At 50.8% G+C, this 27,658-nt stretch overlaps 1 protein-coding gene, 1 long non-coding RNA gene and 2 other non-coding genes across 4 annotated transcripts in view; 3 read left to right on the forward strand and 1 right to left on the reverse strand.

The window, feature by feature from the left end:
• TRAF7 (TNF receptor associated factor 7) overlaps window positions 1-25,698 on the reverse strand; it is a 46,949-nt gene extending 21,251 nt beyond the window's left edge. The window contains exons 1-4 of the mRNA XM_065411869.1: window positions 25,599-25,698; window positions 6,232-6,350; window positions 5,943-6,000; window positions 4,323-4,414 (exon numbers count right to left, since the gene is read on the reverse strand). Of these exons, the coding sequence (XP_065267941.1) occupies window positions 4,323-4,414; window positions 5,943-6,000; window positions 6,232-6,312 (231 nt within the window). The 5' untranslated portion in view covers window positions 6,313-6,350; window positions 25,599-25,698. The remainder of the gene's footprint in view (window positions 1-4,322; window positions 4,415-5,942; window positions 6,001-6,231; window positions 6,351-25,598) is intronic.
• A 417-nt stretch (window positions 25,699-26,115) lies between these two features.
• Window positions 26,116-27,658, forward strand: LOC135885179 (uncharacterized). Its single transcript, XR_010561728.1, has 3 exons — window positions 26,116-26,140; window positions 27,109-27,132; window positions 27,470-27,658. It is a non-coding gene; the product is annotated as an uncharacterized LOC135885179 (long non-coding RNA).
• Window positions 26,952-27,034, forward strand: LOC135885223 (small nucleolar RNA SNORD60). Its single transcript, XR_010561738.1, has one exon. It is a non-coding gene; the product is annotated as a small nucleolar RNA SNORD60 (small nucleolar RNA).
• LOC135885222 (small nucleolar RNA SNORD60) lies at window positions 27,217-27,301 on the forward strand. Its single transcript, XR_010561737.1, has one exon. It is a non-coding gene; the product is annotated as a small nucleolar RNA SNORD60 (small nucleolar RNA).

Consider the following 27,658-nt stretch of genomic DNA (forward strand, 5'->3'; position numbering starts at 1 on the left):
TTCTGGGCACCACTATTTAGGAAAGATGTGGTCAAATTGGAGAGAGTCCAGACGAGAGCCACAAAAATGCTAAAATGTTTAGAAAACCTGACCTGTGAGGAAAGATTAAAATAACTGGGCATGTTTGGTCTCGAGAAAAGACGACTGAGGGAGGACCTGATAATGGTCTTCAAATCTGTTAAGGGCTGTTATAAAGAATGATCGATTGTTCTCCACGGCCACTGAAGGCCGGACAAGTAGTAACGGGCTTAATCTGCAGCAAAGGAGATTCAGGTTAGACATAATTAAAACCGTTTAAATTCTCAGGGTAGTTAAGCACTGGTCTAGGCTTCCAAGGGAGGTTGTGGAATCCCCATCACTAGAGGTTTTTAAAAACAGGCTGGATAAACAACGTGAGTAACCCCAACAAGCATTCTCACGTCAGGGTTTATAGACTCAGGCCCCAGGACAGACAGGAATGGGTTAAGAGGGGCCTCAACAAGTGTATGACCGGAAAATAAGTGGGAGAAAATATAGGCTGAGCATCAGAGAACATCTCTGCCAGCAAGATGTAGCAGGCTGTAAAATGGGCTCCCCGAGGGAAGTGCAGGGATTTGAGAAGCAAAGTGGCCAAGCCACAACACCACGTACTGCAGGATGGGAAAGGGTCTGAACTGGACCGAAGACGACCAGCAAGTAGGACCAACTGGTCTTCTGCTTTTATTGTCTCCGGAGCTTAATGACACTAGAATTCGAGTTCTTATTGTTACTGCACCGCTTAAAAGCCAAAGCTCAGAGTTCTGTTTAAATAGAGCAGGCAAATGTATTGTTAGGTAAATATATAAACCCAAGGCTGAGTGGTGCCAATGGGTTACCTCAGTTTGATGCACTCAGCCATGAATGTGCTACTGGTGGGAAGATAATAAAACGTTATTAAACAAAGAAAGTCACGGCAGGAGCTTTCTGTAAGACCTCAGTAGTCAGACCACACACACTAGACGGGGCAGTTCTGTCAACAGGGCTACTCTGCATGTCTGAGATTTAGATGGGTGTGGCTAGACTAGACCTGCACTGATTTACTGGGGGAAGGAGGGCACGTGGGGGAATTAGGTAGGGAAATAAAGTTTTCCTAGCGGAAGACTCAGGGCTGGGGTCTGGGCAGCTCGGCAGTAGTGTAAATGGAAACAACAAGAAATCGATGAGTTAACTTAGAATTTTTGAAAGGAAAATGACAGTGAGCAAAATCGGCTGTCTGGGGAGGTGACCCCCTCAAGGTAAATATCGCCCTCGGTTTTGCCGATACAAAAGCATGGAGCACTGGCCTAGCATTCAGGAGGCCTGGGCGTTATTCCCTGCTGCACCACCCGGGCAGGTTCCCCTCCCACCCTTGCTCTGGGCTATTCCGACTGTGAGCGCTCCAGGGCAGGAATATCTTTCACTACGTGTGTGTGCAGCACAGAGCACCACGGGGCCGGGCTCCGGTGGGGCCTCGAGCCGCTACTGCAATAAAACAAAAACAACTCGGGGCCCAGGGCGACAGAAGAGCTTCATGTGCCACACAACGGGAATGTCTGTCTCCTGGAAGCACACGGGAGAGATCTACACAGAGCAAAGCTTTAACGAGCAGGTTGATGACCCCTAGGGACTGCCCGGCCCAGGAGCTTGGTGACCAGCTGCCCATCAGCAGTGACAATTTGGCACATTGGTTCTCCCAGAGCTTTGGGAGGGACGAGGTCTGTTAGCAGAGGTGCTGCCAAGGCTGGGTTGTTTCACACCAGATCCTCCAAAATTCTGTCCATTCCATCTTCAAATAACGCGAGCGATGGAGCTTCCACAACTTCCCTTGGTGGAGAATTAACAACCTAGCACATTTCACAGGCATTATTCTGCCCTCAGGCACACCGGTGAAACCCCGAACAAACACAGTGGGAGCTGAGAATCCACCTCCCAGGGCAGCAATAGGCCCACCATTGTCAAGGGTTTCCTCATACTCCGCGTTAGCCATTAGCATTTACACGAAGGCCACGTCACACTGTGCTGGGAGGGTGAGGAAGCCTTAACAGAGGGTACATTTTGCACACTGCTAGAGCGCTGTGGAGCAGCCGTGGTATAAATGAAAATCGGGCCCATAGTTTGTACCCTAGTCACATTCCCGCAGGAACATGCTGTGCAGTTTTCTGAACAGCCTTTGGTCATCACCCAGCAGGGCAACCAGCAGTAATCGCCCCGCATGAAGACAGCACTTGGCTACTTTTGGTTTCGTTACCAGCAATTAAAAGAAAACTATCCTATTCCCAAGAGAGCTCCGGTTTGCCTCCAGCTGCCTCTGGGATGGGTGACGAGAGTCTGGCACCTTCTGGGGAAGGGAAAGGATGCTTTTCCCAAGGGTTAGCGAGTCAGTCTGGGATTTTAGGGAGTCGTGCTCTGCCATTCTCCTCGTCCAGAGCTCTTCACCAACTGGGTGGCTTTCTGTGTTCGTTATGTTTCTTGCTGTTTTTGCTGACTGAGGTGTAGCACTGTAGGGAAGACGGGTTGCACATTTCGGTGAGGACCATGGCTAGCTCTTACGAGAGATCTATTTTGGTTTTGATTGGAGTTTGGAGCCCTACGTGCAAGGGGACCTAGGCAACGAATTCCCTTAGTCTCCTCTGAAAATCCCAGCTGGGATCTTTTTCCTCTGTCTGTATATTGCTAGGATTTTAAAGCACTAGATGTTAGAGGTACGCGTCAAATCAATGCTCGGAACGTAGGATTCAAGAGCAGGGCAGTGTAGCAGGTGTAATGGACCAGATCCAGGGGACCAGGGGACCTATGCAGATTTAACCCAGAGGAGGCTCTGGCCTCATATTAATAACTATTCTCTGGTGTGTTTTTTTAACTGAATGACAAGAGGGTGTGGAGGTTTTCAGAAAAGCATCATGGCCCATGACTCAGGCAATGACACAACAATGGAGGGGAAGGTTTAGCGGCTTGATCTTGCAAATTGCTGAGCAGTCTGGCCCCGATCCAGCCCAACATCGAAGCACATGCTCAACTTTACGGGACGACCCTCCTGCTCCAAGTTAAGCATGTGCTTAGCACTCTGGGGGGACAGCACCAGCCTCCTCAGCACCGTGAACGATCAAGCTCTAAATCCCGCCCATAACTATCTGCATCGAAATGAAGAATCAGAAAATCGCAGGACTGGACAGGACCTCGAGAGGTCACCTAGGCCAGTCCCCTGCACTGGTGGCAGGACCAAGCATTATCGAAGTCTGACAAAGTCTACTCGGACTAAAGTGGGTGTTTTGTTTGTCTGTTTCAAAAAGCCCTCAATCTAAGTTTGATTTAACTGCCCCGTAACCACACTGCTCTCAAACCCTGTGAGAACACCTGATCCTTGAGGAGGAAGTTACTCAGAGATGTGTGTGACGAATCAGTCAGCCAGATACAAACAAGAAGGCGAGGCTACCTGGAGACTCGGGAATGTTTTGCTTTAAGAACTTCACACTGGTTCATCCGTGGCTGACTCCAGTGGACGGGATGAATATGAAGCACAGCCCTTTGGCACAATCATGGCATGTCTAGCTCTGATTCTGGTTCCAGAATTTCATTCTCTGGTGAGAGGCCCCCTCTAGAGGTGCAAATAGGAAAAAGATTCCGTGGAAGTAGCTACTTATCCAACTGGTGCTGCCGGCAGCATTGAAAAGGGGCCTGGTTCAGACTGGCAGGCCTCAACTGGGACCCCAAAACCTTGAAAAACAGTTTTGTTTCAAGCCCTTCTGCACCCTGAGTAACAAGTGACTCTCGGGGCAGAATGTTCCCACACCGGGAGCTGCTGCCTGTGCACAAGCAGGTCTGTGGGCTTTGCAGCTGGTCTACATGGACATTTAGCAGGCACAACTTTGGCACCTGCTTTTAAAAATTAGGCCCATCGCCTCCAAAGCTCAGGCTGCAGTCTGAAGAGTCCCACGCATACATCTAACCCCAGCTACAAACTGCTAGAGCCTGACAGACACACAGCCTCGTAGTCTGAGCACCAGACGGGGCAGCCATGAACGCGGAGGTCTAATCCTGACTCTGATATCGACCGTCAGCGAGCACCGTCACCTCTCTGCCTACCAAACAGGGACAACGATACTTACCTGCCCATCCCACAGGTCCCCGTCGCACCACTCGGTATCTCCATTAAACCAAGCAAAGCCAGACAGGTCTAGCTGTGCTACTGTCCTGCCCAGGAACTGCACATGCCCTGCTCGAGACTTGCCTGGCAGAGTGCTCTCAGAGGGGATAATCAGACAATGCGCTTCTCTTGTAACTCCCTGCGAGTGGGATCAGAAAGGTCACTCCTGTGCAATACGTACCATGCCATCGTCCTCGTCTCGCGGGGAGTAGGTGAGCGTGCTGGATGAGGAGGGAGTCCTACAGTGCTGCTTAAAGGTATTGGTCCCGTCAGCTTTAAAGCAAAAGAAACATTTCAGGTTTTTCGCTGCACCTTTAAGGAGCGAGGGCTCTCGAGGAGAAGCGAAAGAAAAGGAATAGGGATTTCCCCACTCTCCCCTGGAGGCCCCAGGAAGGGCAGCGCCATCAATACCTTATCACCAGTGCTTCCTTGAGGGGAGCTGGCCCAGCAGGAAAAATAAACGGACATTCTGCTAGAGCTATAGGCTTAAAATATTCTTAAAGGGAGCCTCCCCCCGTTGTAAATTGTTTATCTCAGGGGAGGTTTGGGTATCCCTTGGGCGCCAGGGAAGGCTGCTACAGCCAAAGTGGAGATGTTCATATAAAGATCAGCTTGTTACTAATTTACACTAAGGTTGTAAACGTAACTACTCAAAAGTCCGGAAATGCGACAGGTACAGCGGCAAGTATAACCTTAACTCCGCCCCTTTGTGACTATGCATTATAATGTGAGTGTTCCTTTTACTATGTCATTTTCCCCTGTAGGAGAGTCTTAGCTTTGCTAAATCAAAAGCAATGTTGTCAAGACGAGCAAAGCCACTGGTCCTCTGTGAGGTCTATGTTCATGCCATGCCCCTCCCCCGTTTGGCTGGAGCCCTGTGAGGTGGGGTGTACGACCCCTTTAAGGGATAGTCTGGCGCTTACAGCCAAGACAGCGTGGGAGCAATCAAGGAGCACCCTGCTCCGCCCTGGCACTGGGCTTTTTAAAGAGGAGAAGGGAAGCTGAGCACTCAGGGGACCAGAAGTCATGTTGGGTGCTGTGGGTTGCAGGCCCCTGGACACCAGCCTGGCCTAGACTTCTGTTTGCTGACGGTAAGTTTGGTTGCTCTGACTCAAGGCTCTGAGATAAGGGCCTGATGTGCTCCAGCAAGCTGCTCCTTCCCCAACCTGATGCCCACGGAAAAGCGAGAAAGCCTGCCTGCTTCCCAGAGCAGTAAGACCTAGGAATTCTGCCAGCTGGGGTAGGCTTGGGGGCCTTCTTAAAGGGGACTTTTGGTTGGGTGGTTGTGGACTCCCTTTCTTGGATCCTGTGCACATTTTTTTTTTAAATGAAGAAAAAAGGGCAAGGATTTATTTTTTTTTAAATGGGAAAAGTGCAGTCCCCCCCTTGCTGAACTCCAAACAACTTGAGGGGATTTTGCTCAACCTGTCCAAAGTAATTCACATTCGGGCAGAGAGCAAAGATGGAAAGCATCAGCCCTAACACCAAGCGCTTGGGCGGGTCACGAGGAGGGGACCGGAACTGGGGAGATAACGGACACTGCTGTGCATCTTGGACATAGCAGGGGCTTCCCCGCGGCACTGTAAAGTCTGATTGATTGGAAAGCATCTCCACAGACACTTCTCTCTGTCCTGCCTGGTGATCAGAGCCCTACAATATGCTGGGCTGGGGCTGCACGTGACTTGTTGCTTGTCCCTCAGCGAACGCGCAGTGACTCGCTTTGGTTCCCTGCAATCTGTGCAGCGAAGGAAGAATTCAATCGGAGCAGTAAGCAGCCCTTCCGGGGCAGCGAGACGCTCACCTTTCGTGATGGTGGTCACAGCGGAATAGGCAGGCCCAAAAGTCGTTTCCATTCTCGTCTGAAAGGAAGGCAGAATTAACGTCACCACGTGTCGATCTGGCACAGCCTGGGGGTTGCTACTCAGCCAAGGTTGGTAAAATATACGAGAAGATTGCTAAGATTTTATTTGTGGAGATCGCAGCCCCAGATTTTCATTCATCATCTTTATTTTGTCCAAACAAAGAGGAGGGTGTAAGAGCCAGAAATACCCCTTCCCCTGCCCATTTCTCGCCCCTGCTCTGCTCCTTACCCCGTTAGTGTTCTCAGAAGTCGTGATGTTTGCTGCGCCACTGGAGAAGCGATTGTAGCGAGCGCTCTTGTTTGAGCTCATAATCTAGACCAGCATTTATTAGTCATGGGAAGTTTGCTCTGGAGGAACAACAAAAAGTTGGAGGGTTGGTTATTTTTGCAGGGGCAGAGGAGGTCAGAAGAACGTCCCTCTTAGTCCTAAATCGTTCAACTCTGTGACTCAACAAGGTCCACCAGGACATGTCTGGACTAGCATTTTCCAGATACATGGACTGAGCGTATAAAATAAGGGACAGTGGCACCATGCGATTACTTTTCTCCTCTCTCACCTATGGTGAAAGCAACAAAAACACTGGGAAGACAAAGACTTTGAACTGAGGAGACTGGTCCCAGGCTTAAAGGGGAAGCCTGTGTATTAAGGACTCTAACCTACCTGCAGCATCCAGTGGGGTGAGAAAAACTGCTTGATCCAAATACTGGTTACTCGAATAAGGTTTAGGATTTAGACTGCGAGCTTACCTTTTATTGTCTTTGGTAACTACCTCTGACATTTTATGCCTACCACTTATAATAACTGAAAATCGATCTTTCTGTAGCTAAGGCACTTATTGTAATTTTTTCTCTTAGCCAGGGAGTTTGTCTGAAGTGTGTGGGGAATCTGCTCAGGTTACAAAGGCTGGTGCATGTCCACTTTCCTTTGATGAAGTGGTGAGCTAATTAATACAATTGCCCTGCTCCAGAGAAGGACTTGGGAGGCTTGCTGGTTTTTCCCTATGTACAGTTCAAGAGAGCATTCACACACCTTAGCTGGGTGTGTCTCTGCATGCTGGTGGCTGAGTGATCACAATGCCTGGAGGGGCTCGCTGCTTGGCACTAGCAAAGCATTGTGAGAGACAGCCCAGGCTGGAGAGTTAAGGGGGCACAGCAGTCCCACAGTTCCAGGCTGCACCCCAGGGGTCCCGTCACAACCTCCAAAGCCACCTTTCTAGCACATGGCAAAAACTCCATATTCAATCACAGCCAAGAGCTTTTATAGGTGAGGGGTCAATTCTCCCATTTCCTCCCTTCAAGGCTACCCAATGTCCAAACAAGGGCTGGCCACAGTTCCCTTGGCAACCTGGCCACATCACTCTGAATCACATGTTTGATGGCATGGAACCAATTCATTGTTTTAGCAAATTCCATAGTAAAAAGAGAATGTTATGAAGGTATTTGTCCATCTTTTTAATATCATTATTTCTGACAGGTTTGACCCAAACAAACCCTTTGGGAGCTTACAACTCACAGCAGTGCCCTCATGGTTTTGGCTCGATAGTACACAATAGCCAGGCTTCTTAATGTCGGGCTGGAGTCCTGGTTTGTTATTGTAGGGTCGGCCAGGAGTCCTGGGTCTCAATCCTGGGATGAGACTCTTGTGAGCAGATCCTGATGCTCAGCTGCATGCCACTGACTTCAGTGGACTCCATGTGGGCGTGGTTCTCACCCTGCACACGTCAGGCCTGGGTGTGTAACAGTAGGGCAGCTCATGTGTGGGTTTTTGTTTAAACAGCAAAGCCCAGCCAACAACCAGCAGACACTGAGCTGTTTCTGTGGCGGGTTCATGTAAAGAAATGCAGGAACACTTTTGGTGACCGAGATGGGGAGAGGGTGGAGCAAGTGAAGAGGGAGTCCTCCCTAACTGGTATTTCTGAGCCTGCTGTTCAGAACCATCACAATGATATTGAATCTCCTCACCTAAAGTAATGCAGCATTTCCTCTCTCGGCCTAGGGGAGGGGACATCTTCCAGGCCCACAATCTCGCAGTATAAACAGGCACACCAAGTTGCTACAAGACCCCCATCCCAAATTCTATTCAAAACAACTGACTGGTGTGGAATAGACGCACGTTAAGTAGGAAACACAAGTGCCTGACATGAACTGGGTGTCTGAGGCCATTGGGAATGAGATGCAGAGCCTGCCATCTCTAGCTCACCCGTTCAGATTCAGACCAGGGCTTGTGGAGAACGTTAGTTACCCATCTGATGGCTATTTGGAGGCTTCCCAGACTACAGAGAAACCCTGCAGTATTGTACGTTAATTGCTCCAATGATGGAAACTTCAGTGTGTGGGGCCATTACAGAGCAATACCATGGAACACCCATAGGGGTCACTCAGTCCAGTTTTACATCACAGCAATTTCAGGAAAGCAGACAAAGATTCACAGGGCCCAGGAGACAGAGCTCCCCTCTTGAGTTTCCCCTTCCTTGTCAAGGCTGAGGTGCTTTGGGGATGGACCACACAGAGAAGCTTGCATTCCTGTATCTGCTCAGTGGATAAAGAGAGGACCGCTGAATTTGAAAGGCAAGACGCTTACCCAACTGTTTGTACAAGGCATAGTTATCCTTTGGAACTCACTGCCACTGGATAACAGAGTTCAAGAGCTTAAGAGGATTCAGTGCATGATCAGACATTTGTACAGAGAAGAACATCTGCAATTCAACTAGACAGGACAAAAACAATTAAACTAAACAGGGAGCCGAACCCTCCTATTTCAGGGCACGAGCCAACACTAACAGATAGGGAGAAACATCTGCTGTGGCCAGCTATTGCATATTTGGCCAGCACAGTGTTTCTGGTCCATTTCCCCCAAGCAGCTGGCGCTAACCACTGAAGATGAGACTGCACTAGACAGACCCCTGCCCTGGCAGCTCCTTCCATTCAGGACTTCAGTTTCTAGGGCTCTGAATGCAGCTTCTGCACTAGGTCAGTGTAAGCTCTTTGGGGCCGGGGCGGTCTCTGTGCTGGGTTTGTACAGACTGCCTCGCGTGCTACCACCACACGCCCAACAACCGAGTCTAAATTTGCGCTTACAGATTTCTCAACGCGCCCGAGACTACACCGGCAAAGCTATGTCCCCGTAGAGGCAGTCTGCACCAGCGGAAAGGGCTTCCCCTCGGTGCAGGAACACCGCCTCTCCGATTAACACAGCTGCATCTACACTTGGGGTTAAGTTGGCATAACTGTGTCAGTCAGGGGGTTGGTTTCTTCACACCCCTCACCTCATCCGAACTGTTAAGTGTAGATCAGGCCTCACAAGCATGACAATCATGCCGGGCCATGTTTTATGTTAAACATTCTGCTGGTGAGCCAAAAGGACACCACTCAGCCCCGCCTGACAGGACACACTGTACAGTTTTTAGGTTCCATGTTGCACAACTGTCCAATATTCACAGTACAATAGTTCAGTCCTGGGAAAAGAACTGTTCCCTAGAACTAAACTTTTGGAACAGGCTGTGGTCTGAGAAAGCAAGAAACTGTTTTAAAAAGCCATCGTGGGAGACTATTTTCCATTTCTTTGGAAGCAGTGCACTGGCCACGTTCAAATGCCACATCCCGTAGGAGATGTTCAGCGTTACTGGCGCGGTCTCGAGAACAGCTCGGCGCTGCGTCAATCCAGAGCTGAGCAGAGTCAAAGCCATGCTGCACAGCACAAAGAGCCTGGCAGTTGGTCAGGAGTATCTTTGTAGAGAACAAAGAATGGGAATAAATCATATGGGCTTGTGGCTAGGGCACTGGGCTGGGACTCAGCAGACCAGGGCTCAATTCCCCGCTCTGCTACCGACTCTCTGTGTGCTCTTGGGCAAACCACTGACTCTCTCTGGCCAGTCGGCTCAGAGAGTCCTTCTCCCAGAGTTCACAATCTCTTCCTATGTAGCTGTACAGTGCCTAGCACAATGGGGCCTCTGGTGCTACTGTATTAATAACTGCTAATGCAAACACATGCCCCCTCCCCATTGCCCAGGCCAGGATACCGCTGTGCCCATTTCCAACCATTCCCATCGCCACTCCAGCCCCACTGGCAGCCAGGAAGCCAGCCCTAGTGCACACAGCTGAGACACCCCCTGTGATTTAGGTTCTGCTCAGGTGCGTTTGCGCTGCCTCCCCAGAGTCCCAGCGCATTGCACGACCCCCAGCAGAGAGGGCAAGGATTCATAGATTCATAGATTCTAGGACTGGAAGGGACCTCGAGAGGTCATCGAGTCCAGTCCCCTGCCCGCATGGCAGGACCAAATACTGTCTAGACCATCCCTGATAGACATTTATCTAACCTACTCTTAAATATCTCCAGAGATGGAGATTCCACAACCTCCCTAGGCAATTTATTCCAGTGTTTAACCACCCTGACAGTTAGGAACTTTTTCCTAATGTCCAACCTAGACCTCCCTTGCTGCAGTTTAAGCCCATTGCTTCGTGTTCTATCCTCAGAGGCTAAGGTGAACAAGTTTTCTCCCTCCTCCTTATGACACCCTTTTAGATACCTGAAAACTGCTATCATGTCCCCTCTCAGTCTTCTCTTTTCCAAACTAAACAAACCCAATTCTTTCAGCCTTCCTTCATAGGTCATGTTCTCAAGACCTTTAATCATTCTTGTTGCTCTTCTCTGGACCCTTTCCAATTTCTCCACATCTTTCTTGAAATGCGGTGCCCAGAACTGGACACAATACTCCAGCTGAGGCCTAACCAGAGCAGAGTAGAGCGGAAGAATGACTTCTCGTGTCTTGCTCACAACACACCTGTTAATGCATCCCAGAATCATGTTTGCTTTTTTTGCAACAGCATCACACTGTTGACTCATATTTAGCTCATATTCAATGGGCAATCGCCCTGCAGGAGTGGTTACAGGGGAGCTGGGTAGGGGCTCGGCACCCAGGAAGTGCGGCAGTTGGTGTGGTGTTTTGGCAAGCAGGAAGCAGTTGAGATTCTTGCTGTTGGGGAGGGGAGGTTTCTCCCTTTAGGGCAGGAGCAGAGGGGACTTAAATTTGGGGAAAAGGAGTTGAACTTGTGATTCCTCACCCTAGGAAACCTTGGCAGCATCTACCTGCTCCCTGCCCTCTCCCTCCGTTCCAGCGCCCACCACGTCAGCCTGCAGCAGGGGAGCGGCTCTCCCGCTTGATGTTCCTCCCCCGGCTAGCGGAGCGAAGAGAGCGGACATTGAAGGTGTTCTCGTTAGGCTCAGAGTGAACAAACACCCCCCTGAGATGAAGAGAGGCAATTTGCCTCTTCAGGGAATGTTTCAGGCTGTGTGCAGACTCAGGCGGACTCCATTTCACGCTCTCTCCCTTGGAAGGGTTTCTTTGCCACCATACGGGATGGAGACTTCACAAAGGAAAGGGAAGCTCTGGTTCAGGGGAACAGGGATGGACTAGTCAAAGGAGGGACAATTAGGGGCAATCTGCAGTCCTGTAATTGCATGACATGTGGGGTCCCGGTTCCCTGTCCTCTCCAGATGGGAGCATGTAAGTGTTTAATTCTAAAGGGAGCTGAGCAGGTACATTAAGGATGGGGAAAGTGCACACCCTCTTGGGGGCTGATCCAAAGCCCATTCCAATCGGCGGAAAGACGCCCATTGGCTTCAGTGGCCTTTAGATCCAACCCTAAATAAGGGACCGTTAGCCAGAAGATGGGGATTTTCCACTCTTCTTTCAGAACATCTCCTTGGCTGAGTAGCCCCCTGAGCTAGGCAACTGGGAGTCGGCTTCAGGTCTTCCCTGAACAGCAAAGCAGCGCAATGCAAGCAACGGGCAGGATGCTGAGTGGAGTATCGGCTGCTCACAGAACAGCAGCAGCCACAACTCAGATTTATATCATCTTTCATCCCAGACTACGTTAACCACCAGACCTAGGAATCACTTCACCAAGTCCTGAAATGCAGCCACCTCTCAAAAGCAGCCACCTTACAGAACAGTTGCTGGACTGACAACGAAGAACATCCCAGCCAACGACACCTGAGGAATTCCAGGGAGGCCGAATGTCAAAGACTCGAGCTGGAATTTGCTTAGGCCACTAGGGTTAGCACCTTTCGACTCTTGCAAAAATTATCATGGGATCTTGGATGGCCACAAGCGGGCAGGACTTTGATTTTACATCCGAAAGCCACATCTCCTCACGCCAAGCAGGGGCAGTGAATCAATTCTAGCCCAGAAGGAAGAGATGAATCTGCAGCACTTCCCTACAGCACACTGCACTTTCCCCCTCCAAGCACAGTTGAGGAGGACAAAAATCACATCCTGAGGAGGTGTGAGTGCCGGCTGCCCCAATGACGCATTAATGCCATGACATATTCTGTGTTATACAAAATACGTGCACGCCGTGATCCCGAATAAAAGATGTACAGAATAAAAGATGTACAAGGAATAACAATATCCTTCTCAGCTGCTTAGAAAAGCAAGTGGCCTTAGATGTCCACTCAAGCAGCCCCCTCACATCTCCACAGAGAAGGCTCCAGAGTCCTCGTTTTTGGAGACCCTCTCTGAGTTTTCCAATCCAGGACTTTATAGGGTCAGCTCCCACAAGGGCAGCGGGTATCCAACCAACGGCTGCAGGGGAAGGGACAGCTCCATTTTGCACCAGAAAACCAAGCAAGTATCAACCATTCACGTGGCCAGGGGCCATAGCTAGTGGCAAAGGCCTTGGGGTCATGCCTTAGGAAAGGGGCAGGCCCGGGAGGACAGCGAGCCAGCCTGACCAGATCCAGAGATCTGAAGAGCTCCTCTGCCATGCAGCTTATTTTTTAAAGCAGTTTCTCTGTTTTTGCCAAGAGAAAATAAAAAAAAAAAAGCGGAAGCAGTAGGGCCAGCCTTTCACTAAATCACATGACTGACAGTAAGCAGATGCAGTGAGGGAGGTGGGCTGGATTCAAGTACTCACACTGAACTTTTAGGTGCCAGAATTCCTGCCTAAGTGACCCAGCCAAGAAATCTGGGTCTGGCTGCCAGCTCACAGGGACTGCGACCCTCTCTCCGCAGAATCAGAATTTCCCACACTGCCCTTCCCAAGCCAAGATGCCTCAACCCTGGTCAGGAGGAGCAGCTCCGTGTAAGAGGGGAGCGTGTTCCCTACGGCCAGTCTAGCCTTTGGCCTCTCTCATGCACCTGCTTACAAGGCAGCGGGAAAGGTGAATCTGCTCATTTCCAGGGATGTCTCTCGTTTCGGTCCCTGAGCGCCACACAAACCTGGCGTCCCCTCCCTTTCACTGGGGAGGCCAGGCCTAGGAAGAGCCATTTATCCAAGGGAAGGAATCCCCCAGCATTTCCATCCTCCTGCATGAACGCAGTTCTGTTTCTCTTTCTGGGTCTCCGCCCCAACTTGTGCTCCGCGTTTGGGCCATAGGAGGCTGAGAGGCATGATGGCAGTGATGGGTTTTGTGATGTGGAGACTTCCACTGGGGTGGGACAGAACCCCTCCAATGCATTTCCTTAGATACAGAATTGCACCTAAGAAGAAGGACCGGGTTGATGGGACGCCTCGTACTGCAAAATGTCTGGTACTTGCCAAGGAATCTGCAACCACCTCCCAACCTTATGTGCGGAATGGTCCATACAGTCCAGTTAAGAAGCCCCATATGTGTATCTTTCTTCCTCCCCGCTCCCAGCTTCATTGGGGTTGTCTCTAATGCTATGCAATGCTGCTGCAATCATACCAAGCAGGGCTGTTTGCTGGCTCCATGCACTGGCTAACGGTGGCGAGGATGGACATGGGGGATGGGGGAGTGTCTCTTACTGTATCTCGCAGGAGCCCCTGAGGCGTAGAATTTCTTTAGTTCATAGCAGGTATTTTAATGACAAAAATCACAAACTTCTGCAAGTCTGTACAAGAGGCTTACACATTCTTTAGCTTATTTGCACAGCACCTAGCAAAGAATATTACAGGGCAGAGAGAGGGCAACAACGTGAAATAAATGGTGAGCGGGTCCAACAGTCGAGCATGCTGGGCCAAATGCAGACGGAAAGGGAAGGACGTGTTTGGAGTGGGGGACAAGTTGATGGGGAATCGGTAACTACACGTATCTCCCAGGTTCTGTCACATTCCCTCATCCCCTGAGGCAGTTGTTGGGTGGTCAGTTAATCCACATAGAATCTGCCAAAAGCAACAGAGTCCTGTGGCACCTTTAAGACTAACAGATGTATTGGAGCATAAGCTTTCGTGGGTGAATGCCCACTTCATCAGATGCATACATCTGTTAGTCTTAAAGGTGCCACAGGACTCTCTGTTGCTTTTTACAGATCCAGACTAACACGGCTACCCCTCTGATACATAGAATCTGCCGTCATGAGTTGAACTTTTTCCACTTTGCCAAGCTGCAGTAAGAATGGGTTGTCTGTGTTTTACTTCCAGGCCAAAAAACATTGTCTGATGGAAAGCTGAAAAGCCACCTTCTGTTGAGAACTGGCTCTTGGATTCAAGGGAGGGCATCCCTCTAGAAAGACTGGTTACAACAAGCAGGAGGCCAGCTTTGTGGATTTTGAACGTCTCTGGGGATATCACACCTTCTCTACTTGACAAAGAATTCTGGACACCCGAAGACAGAGTCACACGTCAGGGCTCAGCAGACGCTTCTCTCTCTCTTTCTCTCAGCCTTTAACTGTGTGTATGCGACAGAGACAGCCCTAGAAATTGCAATTCTATGCACAGAGCACAGAGACAGCGCAGCCATCAGCAGTGTGAGCCTCCTTCCACTGTCAATGGGTCACAACTTCTGCCCTGGAGGGGACTCTGTCTCTCTACAACTGTGAGAGGAGTTCAGTCTCTATGGCTTATTCAATCCTTGACTGGTACAAAAGCAGGCAAGGACAGCCTTGTGGCTAAGGCACAAAGGAGACCAGATTCATGGGGTCTACTCCTGGCTCTGCCACAGTCTCACCAGGCGACCTTGGGAGAGTCACCTCACCTTTCTGGGTCTCAGTTTCTCCATGTGTAAAATGGGGATAACAATACCCACCTCACAAGGGCTGTGAAGCTGGATTAATAGATTGTTAAATCCAGAAGAGACCATTATGATGATCTAGTCTGACCTGTGCAAAACAGGCCAGAGAATTCACCAAGTGATTCCTGCAGCAGCCTGTAACTTCTGGTTGAGCTACTGCAAGTCTTTAGAGAGTCTAGAAAGCGCGTTGAGAACCGCCAACAGACTGTGCTGGAGAAGTGCAAAATATTGTTAACAGAGGTACAATAAAAGGGGCCCCGGTTACTGCCATTCAGGACGGCAGGTTTTGTAGCACTGGTCTCTGTTCTTCAGAAACAGAATCAGCCTTTCGAGTCTATGTATGTCCTTTTGCTGGGCTCAGACATCATGCTTCTTCTCTGAGCCCCTCTGGAGTGGTTTTCCCCTTCTAGAAAATAATCAGCTTTAGTTATGGACAAACTATTTGCAATATTTTGTTTTAAAAACGGAATCAATAACTTTTACACATTCTTACAACTGGATCAAAAATAATTTTCAGGGGGCTAAAGCATCTAGTTTTTCCTTAGATCACATCACAGCTTAGATCAGAGGTCAAGGGTCACAATCAATCTTGAAGCATTGAAAACAAAAACTCTGCTTCACCATGCTTTCCCCTGACTTAATTTTAGGAAACCTGGGGGGGGGGGGGGGGGGGAAACTTCCCCTAGTAAACAGACTTTTCTGACTGCATAAAACTCAAAGGGCTAGACTTTCAGAAGGGTCCAGCGTCTACAACTGGGGCCACATTTTCAAGAGTTCAGCTTGAATAAGTGGCCAGACTGTCAGAGGAGATCAGCACGCTGCAGAACTCTCTTGTGTTGTATCCTATAGCACATCTAGACCCTTTTTTGGAGGTGTGCATTTTTATCAAGTTACATCCTACGGGCCCAGTCTTGCAGCTCTCACTACTGAGAGACAATGACCCCAGTTAATGGAAATCAGGGCTTCAAAATCAGAGCATGACCATGAGAGATGACATTTAAAAAGCAGACGACAGAATTAAAAATCACATCACAATTGGCACTAATTGGTCCCACAATTCACTTTAAGAAATCTGAAGCCATTTTCAGTTACCAAGGGCTCTCCAGAGATACGTCCGACAGGCCATTACCGATTGCAGACCAGTCCCAGCGCTGTCATAATTAAATAAACCCTAATGCTCAATTTAGTACTTTACCTAATAACACAGAACACGTACACAGCATTTTCCATGTTCAGAGTTCTGCAGATGTACTAGCTAAGCCTCGCCATACCCCAGAGATGTAGGTAAGTATTCTTCCCATTTCACGGGTGGGTTAAACTGAGGCACAGAGTGGGGAAGTGCTTTTGGCACAAGATCATGCAGCAAGCCAGCAGCAGAGCCAGGGTGTGGAGGAAACCACCCCAACCTCAGCCCTGGTGGTGTTGTATATGTGCACAAGAAATACACATCTGAAACAAAGCACAACTGTCTACTCTGGGCAGGATGTCAGAATTAGCTGACCAACCCAGAAGTAGTGATAACAGACCCAGGAAACTACTGTACAAACACAGCCCCTGACCTCATCCCCTACACTTCTCACTTCCCCAGCTCCCACAATTCATACACAGGCTCCTCAAATATTCTGGGGCAGAGGAATTTGCCTGTGAAAAAGCAGCAGCGGAACAGAAGCTAATCTGTCCTCAATCAATCAAACCTTTGGTGTTTGACTCACATTGGTTGCAGTGGATTTAAAAGCCATCTTTCACTTGAATTGTGAAGGGATTTAAACACCACCAAATACCCAGTGGTAAAGTTTAATAAGTGATCAAAGAAATCCCTGTCAATATCAAGAGAACTGTTGCCAAATGGTAGAAAACCTGCCGCACCCTGGACACTAAAATCAGCACATTACATTCTGCCTTCCTAAAACTCCCCCCAATTGGATGACTTTTTCTTCTTTACCTCCTGTCCTAAACTGTTGTGTACTGCTATTGTCCGCTGTTAAACAGCCACTATGTTCCATCCTAATGGTGGCTGCATTCCTCTGGCAGGGTCCAGCAATTCCATATGGGGATTCTTCTGGCTGAAAGGCATTCCGAGAAACACAAGCCATAATCTCTACCCAAACATATGTAGCGTCCATTTTTTTTTACACCACTTTGAAATTGGATGACTTGCTTTACGCATGTTCTGGGTGCAACTGGTTTGCTTTAAAGACTCATCTGAAATATGCCAACCATTGCCCCCCTACTAGAAATGTCACAAAAGCAATGAGAAGAGAAAAATTTCAGTGTGGGTCAGTTGTCTGCTCATATTACTACATCTCCCTGAACGTTGCTGCTTAAAACAGAAACAATCAGATGCAATGCAAGCCAGCCAACACTACTGCTAGAGAAACTTTCAACCAGCATCAGAGCAAAGGAAATAGAGACTACGGATAGCAGGGATTGGAACGGGTCGCAAAGGATAGCCATAAACAGACCTAGGAACCCCGAGAGAACAGACCCTTGATTCCTTCAGATAAATTTGTGACAATGGTGATTTCCAAATGTAAGCGCAGAAATCTAGTAGCAGCTTTTAGGTAGAAAATGTACCAAAGCCCATACTAATGAACCATTCAAACGTTTCCTTTAATAACACAGAGCACTTTACAGTGGAGTGGCATTTTTAAGAGTAGCTGACATACAAGACCTCCTTAGTTAGCATTTGTGACACGTTTTGGAAATGTAGATTCCCCCGATCACTGCACAGGAAAGGGTTAATGACGCGTCATGCTGACCTTATATACCAGCACATTCAGATATCTTAAGGTATTGCAATTAGGTGCAGGCGAAGGGTAACAGCCACTTCCAAACGGGCCTTGAATTTTAGCTCCATTCAGCTTCCTTACTCAGCTTTGCATACAGTTATGAAGACGCAGAACGCTTCCCTCACTTGTCACTGATTACTAAAAAACAACAGCCACCTTCCGACTGTGCTTCAAACAGAAACTCTGCCGACATGCACAGGACACTCCTTACACAGGGCTTTACCTTGCACGAAATTCACTCGGGCTAGTCAAGCTGGAAGCAAGAAGCAAAGCTGGCCAAGTAGCTCCCAGGACAAAGTGCTCCAGCTCCAGGCAGACTTTTACTCTTTCAAAATGTCTCTTCCACTATCTGTGTGCCTGTCTGTGTGTATCGCTGGCTCTTAAGTGATGTAAACAGAAAGGCATGCAGAGAAGTGGGTGATATGTAAATTCAGCTGGAAAATCCCACAGCTCAGCCAATCCCAACTCTCCATTTCGGCTTTGTCCGGGTTGTTCTCTGAGTCCAAAGAGATTTAGACTAGCAAGGAAAACCCTCCCCACACACGGATTTACTCTGGCCTGACAAACCTCCCAGGAGAGGTTAGTACATACAGTGCTCGCTCCAGAGGGATTTTAGAACTGGGCCAAAGAAGGGCAGAAATCCTCAAACTCCTCAGAGCGTTTAGCAGTTTAATAAACAGCAGCTCACGGTTTGCAGCCCTGCCCCAGGGAACGCTGGGGTGACTGGAATTGTGATCACAAAGAGCCCTGTTACTGAGCGGAGAGCCTGTCCCACGAGCTAGAGCTCAGGAGAAGGCTCACTGGAGTTACAGGTCTGTGAAACTGCTCCAATGAGATAAGCATCAGGTTGTAGGATTTTAGGTTTGCCCCGGCTGCAGCCAGTGATCTCCAAGGGGAAACACACGCGGCCCTTTCTCCATCGCTTTCAAATCAACCCCCTAGTTATGTTTTATCCTAGCTCCTAAGAGTCACTGTTGACTCAGCTGTAGCCCACCGGAGGTTAAGGGGAAGAGGTCAGTTTGCAACATCCAAAATGAACCAAAACTCTGTCGGTGACATTTGGACGAACACGCAGTTTTTGGCTTTGTGTTTTAAATTGGTGGTGGGATTTTCAGATGTGCCCTGCACTGGCCTAACACAGCTCCCATTTAAAGCAACGGGAATTTTACCCTTGACTTCAGTGGGAGCCGAGTTAGGCCGGGGGGGGGGGGGGGAGGGGGGGCGTTTGAAAATTCCTCACTCAAACCTTCGGATGCACTTATACCCCACTGAGACCCCCAACGCCGCAGTGACGGGACTGTGCCTGTTCGGGAAACCGAGCAGGCCCAGATTCCTTGCCCAAAGAGAACAAAGTGACGTCCGAGCGTGTGGGAAGCAGCGTAAAAGGGCGAAGGGCAAACCGGGTTTTTAAATGCTGCTTGTTTTCGTAATCGAAGGGTGCAGAAGTAAGATTGGGAAGGATCTTCTCCCCTGCGTCCTTCGGATGACACGGATGGAGGAGATGTGTGTGTTTGACCGGGGCCATAAGCAGTCTGAAAGACTAACATTATCCTAGTGGAAGATGTATAGATTTGAAAGCCAGAAGGGGCTGTTAAGATCATACATAATAAAAAAGGGCTTGATCCTGACGGTGCTGGGCACCCACAGCACACCCCAAAGTCAACTGGAAGTTGCCGGCCGCTCAGCACCACTCAGAATCAGTCCCAAGTAAACAATCCCTTCTGCTGTAATTCCCCTCCAGCTCGTCACATGACACAGCTTCCTGCAGCGCGCGGCCTAGCCACGGGGAGTTGCGCAAGCAAGAACAAACTGAACAACCTCCCAGACCTCTTGCCTCTGGGTTTCTCACTCCTGCAGTACGAACGCAGCGTTGATGGCTGTCCAGCGTGGCTGTGGAGGAGTTAATACAGGTACTACTGTTACCTAACACCACCACATCTCTTACGCTTCCTTTCTGGAGCTATTTTCACTCACTGAACGCTTACACCTACCCCTTTGTGCACCGGTTTGGCCTGGGTTGCCCAACACCACTTAGGAATATTTCACCAGAGAGAAACTGATCTTCACCTTTTCCTAGCCACACCTTGCTGGGGCATTTTATTTGCAGCTGAGCAAGATCAGCCACAGTGCAGAGCACTCCAAAAAGCAAATCCAGCCCTTTCCAGATTGTCATATTTGAGTTTACTGTGGCGTTCCTCAGTCTGATTCTGGGAAATACTGGAGTAAGCTCCATCCCCACCGCATGGGAGTGAAGGCACTGGGATTGGAGAGCTGTGATCTATTTCCTCTGCCACCGATTTCCCATGTGTCCTTGGGCAAGTCACTTCATCTCTCTGGGCTCAGTTCCTCACTGTCAAATACCAAGCCCTTTCTCCCAACTTGTTCATTTAGGTTCTAAAATCTCTGGAGCAGGGCCCGGTTCTTACTATGTACATGTGCAGCACCTAGCACAATGGAGCCCCATTTTCAGTTGGGGCCTCTAGCCACTCCGGTAATACCATGAATAATGATAACTGCGGATTTCTTTAAGTGGTAACTGCTGAATGTGTTCCAAAGAGCTGACTGCACCATGCACTCAGCTCAGTGCTTCTCCAATGATGAGCAATGGTATAGCTACAGATAGGTTAAACACATGTAATGGGATGGATTGGTAAGGAAAGGGTTAATCCCGCTCTGCCCAGATCTTTGCCTTCAGGTTAGGGATTGTTACTGAGCAGAACAGGGCTAGGCTACAATGGAGCAAACTCCTTTTCTGGGGCGGGGACTAAGAGTGTCTGGACTCAGACTCCGGCAATGTGGAGCCCTTTACGCTGGGCCCAGTGAGCCTTGGCTGCAAGGAACCCTTTGCCTCCCTTCCTCAGAACTCCAAAGGTGTGAGATGTTCCTCCTCCCCCCGCCCCCCCCCACCCCCTGACTGTCACGGAGAGCCACAGTCTGCTCCAAAACCCCACTGAATTCCTGCTGGGGACAAACTGGGCAGATGAAGGCCCAGGGAGGAACCTGTAACAGAAAGAGATTCTTTAGCAAGTTACTGTATGCGGCTGCAATCTCCTATTTAAAGAAAGTGTATCCAGGCTTCTGCTAGTCCTGGCAGACTCGCAGAATAGCAACCTTGGCATGTTCCAAGAGCTGCACGAACGCTAACTAATGGGGACAAAACTCCCAGCTCCTGCCAGTGGATGAAGGAACCCGCTGTTGCGATTTGCTAAGGGTGGATTTTAAACAGCAATTATTTTGACAATGGAGGAACTTGGAGCTGAATTTATTTTTAAACGTTCAAGCTTGTCCCAGTTGCTGACACCTACATCAGTGAGCCCTTCATGCTTTGGCTAGGTTCCGCTGCCCCTACATTCCTGAGCCGTTCATCTGCCTCGGACGGGGAGAGTGCCAAGGCTGGACGAATGGGCGAGCAACACGTACGCAAAAGAGGTTTCTGGGCATAGGATTTAAACTGAAACTTGTAAGTGACAAGTGCTGACCAGTGCAGAAATTAGATCAGGTAGACCTGGTGCAGGAAGCAATGTCTTGCAACCCACACTTCCTCGATTCCCTGCAGAATCCCATAAGGCCCTGCCGGAAACCAGCATCATTTCTCAGCGCTCTCTGCTATGAGCAGCATCAGGAGCATGTCAACAAAGCATCCACAACCCAGCCGTCTATATTCCTGGGTAACCCTTCCAGCCATACGTCACAAATGTTTGATTAGCTACATTCAGCTTTTCCCAGAGAGCGTGGGATCAAAATCTTCAAACTTGGGTGTGGAAAGTTAGGCCCGAAATCGACATTACGGCAACTAACCAAGTGGCAACGTTTTCAGAGGTGTCAAGATCCCGCAGCACCAGCTGAAGTCAACATCAACCCTTTGATGGGGGCCAGTGGCTCACTCTATTTCAGACATTGCAATAGCTGCTAGGTCCAGAATGGTTTTCCTCTGTGAGGAGTGCGGCCTATTGCAGATTTACAGGTTTTACAAACGATTTACCAGATAGTCACTCCTGTTACCCCATACACACTTCGGCATGCCTACTGCAGGCACATCCAGTGTCTGAACCAATGCCCATTGTAGTAAACAGGAGGGTCTCCATTGACTTCAATGGACATCAATCAGGCCATGGATAGGTTTTATTTTTATATGCATTTTTTATCCTTATTCAGAAAATTGCCCTGTTAAACCCCCCACTCCCCATGGCAGGTAGATATCTGTACACAAGAATTATTTAAAATCCCCATACCAACTGAACAACCCTATGCAGTTATGTATGTAAATGTATATAAATATTCATTGTCATACATATGGATAGAAATCAATTCCTAGCCTACTTGGGCATGCATGCACAGAGAGGCAAGTAGTTAACACATATTTCCGTTCCTTCATCTCACCTGATGCGTGAGAGAGATTTTGGCATGGCTGTGCTTCCGGGCAGTAATACCCATAGGGGGCCAGGAAACTCCAAGAGAATCTCTCTGCACTCTTCTGCTGGGGAGAAATTGCAGAATGAAGCAAGGACCCTGCAGGGACACTGGTCTATGGGCATGGAGGTCTTGTGTGCCCCCTCACCATTACCTGGCAACACAACTCAGTCCTCAGCTAGTGTCAGTGGGAAACTCTCCAGAGCCAGTGGGGAGGGGAAGAAGGGCAATGCACAGTCCCCCTGCCCACTTCCCTCTGACAGAGGCTCGTCCAGAGAAGCAGGTAGGGATGCTGCCCCGGAGATGGCTGACCTGCTTGCCCCCATTCTGCACGGCGAGGGTAACCAGGGCACAGTCTGGCCCTCACCCACTTATACAGCCCTTCCATCCCGGAGCGCGTCGCAAATGTAACCAAACGATACTCCAGCGCTACACAGAGATTGCTCACCCAGCAGCCATTCTATGCTGAAACATGACAGGTACTTACCACCAATGCTAATCAGGTTAAGACAGAGGTGAATTGAAACTGCACAGGGACTTTAAGGAGAAAAACTGAAATTACCAGAGCAGAAAGGAATGATTTGGTACCATGTTCAAAGTTCAGAAAATACATTAATGCCACACAGGAGTTCTTTGCAGCGTAGTTAATCTCCACAGGGAGAACACAGTAACCTGCTCCTTATTTGTTAAATGTGCATCAAAAGCTGTTGTCTACACTGATCTTTCCTTTCATGTCTATCAGCATACAGCAGACAGGTTCCTGATTAGTGGCTTACAATGGGATCCCAGCATGAAGGCAAGCTGAATTGAAAGAGAGCCCATGCTTCACAGCTCCACAGAACAAAAAAGATCAGTGGGCTGAAATCTGATCAAGTAGGAAAAAGTGGCCCTGGTCACATGGGCGGCAGCTAGAGGTTGGCATGAAAATCAAGCTGAACTGAAGAGCCAATCTGAGATGAAAGATTCAAAGAGCAATTTTCTACTCTGCCCCAAAGAGGACACTCTGTAACCAAAATATCCTTGAGGCAATTGCAGAATCTTACTACTAAATGCACACTGAGAGGCAAGTAATGGGAAAGCTAAGGGCACAAACCTGGAGGAAATGTGGTTATTAAGATGATCAAGAGAAATAGAGGACAATCAGCAGCATATGCCCCGGGTAGGACATGCAACACAACTAGCCAATATAGATTTGAAATGCACTGTATGATAAAGAAGTACATAAAATAGCACCTAGCAAAGAGAAGGTATTGAGATAAGAGATACGGAGAGCGAGAGGCAGCCAAGACTTACTGAGGCCTATGTCCCATAAGGAGACCTGGCTCTATTGTGCGCTGGACAGTCACCACCCCCCATTGGGATTTAACAAATTATTTAACTTTTAATAAAAAACAAGGAAACAACAATCAAGAGAGCCATCGCAGAGAGCCATTTGCATAGCTTTATCTAATGGCCAACTGCAGCTCTCAGCACCTCCACACAGCTGTCAACCAGTTAACTAAACACAGGTGCAGCATAGAACAGCTGTTGCAATAATGTGTCACGCTTGTCATTCCCAGGCAAGGCTAACTAATAGGAGTGCAGAAACCCACATTGACCTCACAGTGTAACCCCCGTGCATAGAGGCCAACAGCCTCTTAACCCTTGAGGTGCTGAGCTTCTTCCATGAGCTCCCGCAGCAGACCCTGCACCGAGCAGCAAGCCCGGCCGCCCCCGTGCAGGGGAGATCAAACTGCGCCCCCGTTGCAGCGCTGGGAACAGATCACACCAGTGCCCCTGTCACACAACCAGCCACAGCCTCCCCCGACCCCCGACAGCTCCCATCCCCATTCTCCTCACCTGCAGCCTGACCCACAGCCCCTCCCCGGGTCTCCCCACAGAGCCCCTCCCCGACACACATAGTCCCCTCCCCCCAGTTTCCCCCCTCGCCCGACAGCTCCCATCCCCATTCTCCTCACCTGCAGTCTGCCCCACAGCCCCCCAACACACATAGCCCCCTTCCCACAGTTTCCCCCCTCCCCCGACAGCTCCCATCCCCATTCTCCTCACCTGCAGCATGCCCCACAGCCCCCCCAACACACATAACCCCCTCCCCACAGTTTCCCCCCTCCCCCAACAGCTCCCATCCCCATTCTCCTCACCTGCAGTCTGCCCCACAGCCCCCCCATCACACATAGCCCCCTCCCCACAGTCTCCCCCCTCCCCCGACAGCTTCCATCCCCATTCTCCTCACCTGCAGCCTGCCCCACAGCCCCTCCCCGGGTCTCCCCACAGAGCCACCCCCGACACACATAGCCCCCTCCCCACAGTCTCCCCCCACCCCTGACAGCTCCCATCCCCATTCTCCTCACCTGCAGCCTGCCCCACAGCCCCTCCCCGGGTCTCCCCACAGAGCCCCCCCCCCGACACACATAGCCCCCTCCCCACAGTCTCCCCCCACCCCTGACAGCTCCCATCCCCATTCTCCTCACCTGCAGCCTGCCCCACACCCCCTCCCCGGGTCTCCCCACAGAGCCCCCCCCAGACACACATAGCCCCCTCCCCACAGTCTCCCCCCTCGCCCGACAGCTCCCATCCCCATTCTCCTCACCTGCAGCCTGCCCCACAGCCCCTCCCTGGGTCTCCCCACAGAGCCCCCCCCGACACACATAGCCCCCTCCCCACAGTCTCCCCCCACCCCTGACAGCTCCCATCCCCATTCTCCTCACCTGCAGCCTGCCCCACAGCCCCTCCCCGGGTCTCCCCACAGAGCCACCCCCGACACACATAGCCCCCTCCCCACAGTCTCCCCCCACCCCTGACAGCTCCCATCCCCATTCTCCTCACCTGCAGCCTGCCCCACAGCCCCTCCCCGGGTCTCCCCACAGAGCCCCCCCCCCGACACACATAGCCCCCTCCCCACAGTCTCCCCCCACCCCTGACAGCTCCCATCCCCATTCTCCTCACCTGCAGCCTGCCCCACACCCCCTCCCCGGGTCTCCCCACAGAGCCCCCCCCAGACACACATAGCCCCCTCCCCACAGTCTCCCCCCTCGCCCGACAGCTCCCATCCCCATTCTCCTCACCTGCAGCCTGCCCCACAGCCCCTCCCCGGGTCTCCCCACAGAGCCCCCCCCCCGACACACATAGCCCCCTCCCCACAGTCTCCCCCCACCCCTGACAGCTCCCATCCCCATTCTCCTCACCTGCAGCCTGCCCCACACCCCCTCCCCGGGTCTCCCCACAGAGCCCCCCCCAGACACACAGCCCCCCCGACACAGATCCTTTACCCCTAGATGCCTCCCTCATGCCCCTCCCCCTCGTGATCCAGCCCCCCACTGCCCCCCCATCCCCCGGCCCTCACCCAAGGGCGCCCCAGCCACAGGGCCGGGACCCGCACCCGTCCCCGCACGCCCCGGCCCGTCAGATCCCCGGCCCCGCACTCACCTGGCGGCGGCGGCGGCCGGACCGCGGCTGGCCAATACCGGCCCATACCGATCTCCTGCCCCTCTACCTTCTCCAGCTGCTGCCCCGGCGCTTGCTGGGCCTGTCTAGCCAGGCCGGAAGCGCAGGTCCCAGGGCTCCTTGGGAGTTGTAGTCCCTCATCGCCAGCCCCCCGCCCCCTGCCATTCGGCTGTACAGAGAACCCCGTGTCGCATGGACTACAAATCCCAGCAGCCCTAGGCCGCCTTTCCCTGATTGGTGCTCATCCGCTCATTCTATGCTACAATCTATGTCACTATTGGCCACTCGTGCCCGTTCTTCACACCTACTGGCCAATCGCGCGGCTAAAGACGAGTCTCTCGTAGGACTGGTGCGTGGGGGGAGCAGCTACCAATTAGAGCCGGAGGAGGCGGGGCTTTAGCGAAAAGAGGATTTGTGACTGGCTGTGCGTGAGGAGGGAGCCTGCCCAATGGCGGCCCGGCGGCGGCGGCTATAAAAGTCGCGGTAGGGGGCGGGCACAGTCTCTCCGCGCGGAGGTAGCTTAGGTGAGGTCGGTTCGTTGGCGCGCGAGGGCCCAGTCTGCCGCCGGGAGAGAGGGGTGGGGCACCGGCCCCGCCCCTGCCCCGCCTCGGGCCCGGGGTGGGGCACCGGCCCCGCCCCTGCCCCGCCTCGGGCCCGAGGGACGCTCCCTGGTGAGAGGGGCCGGAACCCAGGAGTCCGGGCCCGGCCCCGGTGTGGGGCTGCGCGCGGCCAAGCCCCCCCGCGCTGCGGGCCGGGCGGGGGGCTCCCTGTGGGGGAGGGGTTGGACACGGCGCCGCTAACACGCTCACCAGCTCTAGTGTGGATGGGCCGGTCGCGGCTGTAACCCGTGTTAGCTGGGCGTGGCCACACAGTCCAGACCCCCCTCCCCCGGCTGGCACGTGTTCAACGTCTCCTGCCTTGGGAGTGAGGCTGATTCCTGGTGTGAGCAAGGCAGGGTGGTGTTTCTCACGTGCCAGCGGGGTAGGGCTACACTTGGTGCTGAGGGCCGTGGTTGAATCCTCTGCTCATGTAGATGCAGCTTAGTGCACTGTCAATGAATGTTAGTGCAAGTGTATCTGTGTAAACTGGGACTCACATCACCCCCCCCCCCATGCCAAGTCCTAAACTGCAGGGCCAGGTAATGTGTCAAGGCTGTCCTGCGTTCTGTTTCAAACTTGTTAGCCATCATGGTTTTAATGCACCTGTTTTTTTTTCTACTGTAAACTTAACCTTGGGGTCTGTTACTGAGGAACGCTTGCCCAAGTTAGAGGTCGGACAAGCTGCTGTTGTGGAGGTTGCCGCATTAACCATTGCAGGACGTGTCCTGCCGAGGGTAGCCTGTGATGAGCTTTCAATTTCTGACACCTCGTATGAGTATTGCCCAAGCAGTACTTGATTACGCTTCATGCCTGAGGCTGCACGTTGTACTTGTAACTATCATTACTTCTTTAAGATGTATTAAGTGGTGTTGTGTTGTTGTTGTTTTTTTTAGGTTACTCGATGCTCACAAGTTGAGGTGAGTCTACACCAGTGATTCTTGTTAAAATGAGGCCAAAATGAACTCTGCATGTTTCAATAGGGCCAGCAAACCCTAAACTTGAGCCAGTGATGAGCTACTTTATTTCTGACACCTCGTCTGAAAACTGTACCTGCAGTATTTGATTATGCTTTTTTGGCTGAGGCTCAGAGTAGTTTTAAATCTTGCTTAGGTAAGGGTGAAAAGTCTCTGACAAGGACTGGAATAGAGAAGCTTGTAATTGGGGGGGGGGGGGGGGGGGAGTCAGTTTGCTACCTGTCTAATACTTTGTTTGTATTTACTGGTTGGAGTTTAATGCTGCTGTCTGTCTTTGTAGGAATGAAATGGACCAGAAGAGCTCACTTCCATTGTTGGCATCAAAACAACTGTAAAGCTCATTAATTCAAATGCAGAGGCTTTAATTTGGATTTACTTTAAAGCACATGTGACCTGTTATGCATTTTGAATGAAACATGAAAGGTATATTGTATGAGTGAAATGTAAGTTATTAAACCACGTGAAACAA

The sequence above is a fragment of the Emys orbicularis genome, chromosome 10 (genome assembly GCF_028017835.1).
Source record: "Emys orbicularis isolate rEmyOrb1 chromosome 10, rEmyOrb1.hap1, whole genome shotgun sequence".
NCBI lineage: Eukaryota > Metazoa > Chordata > Testudines > Emydidae > Emys > Emys orbicularis.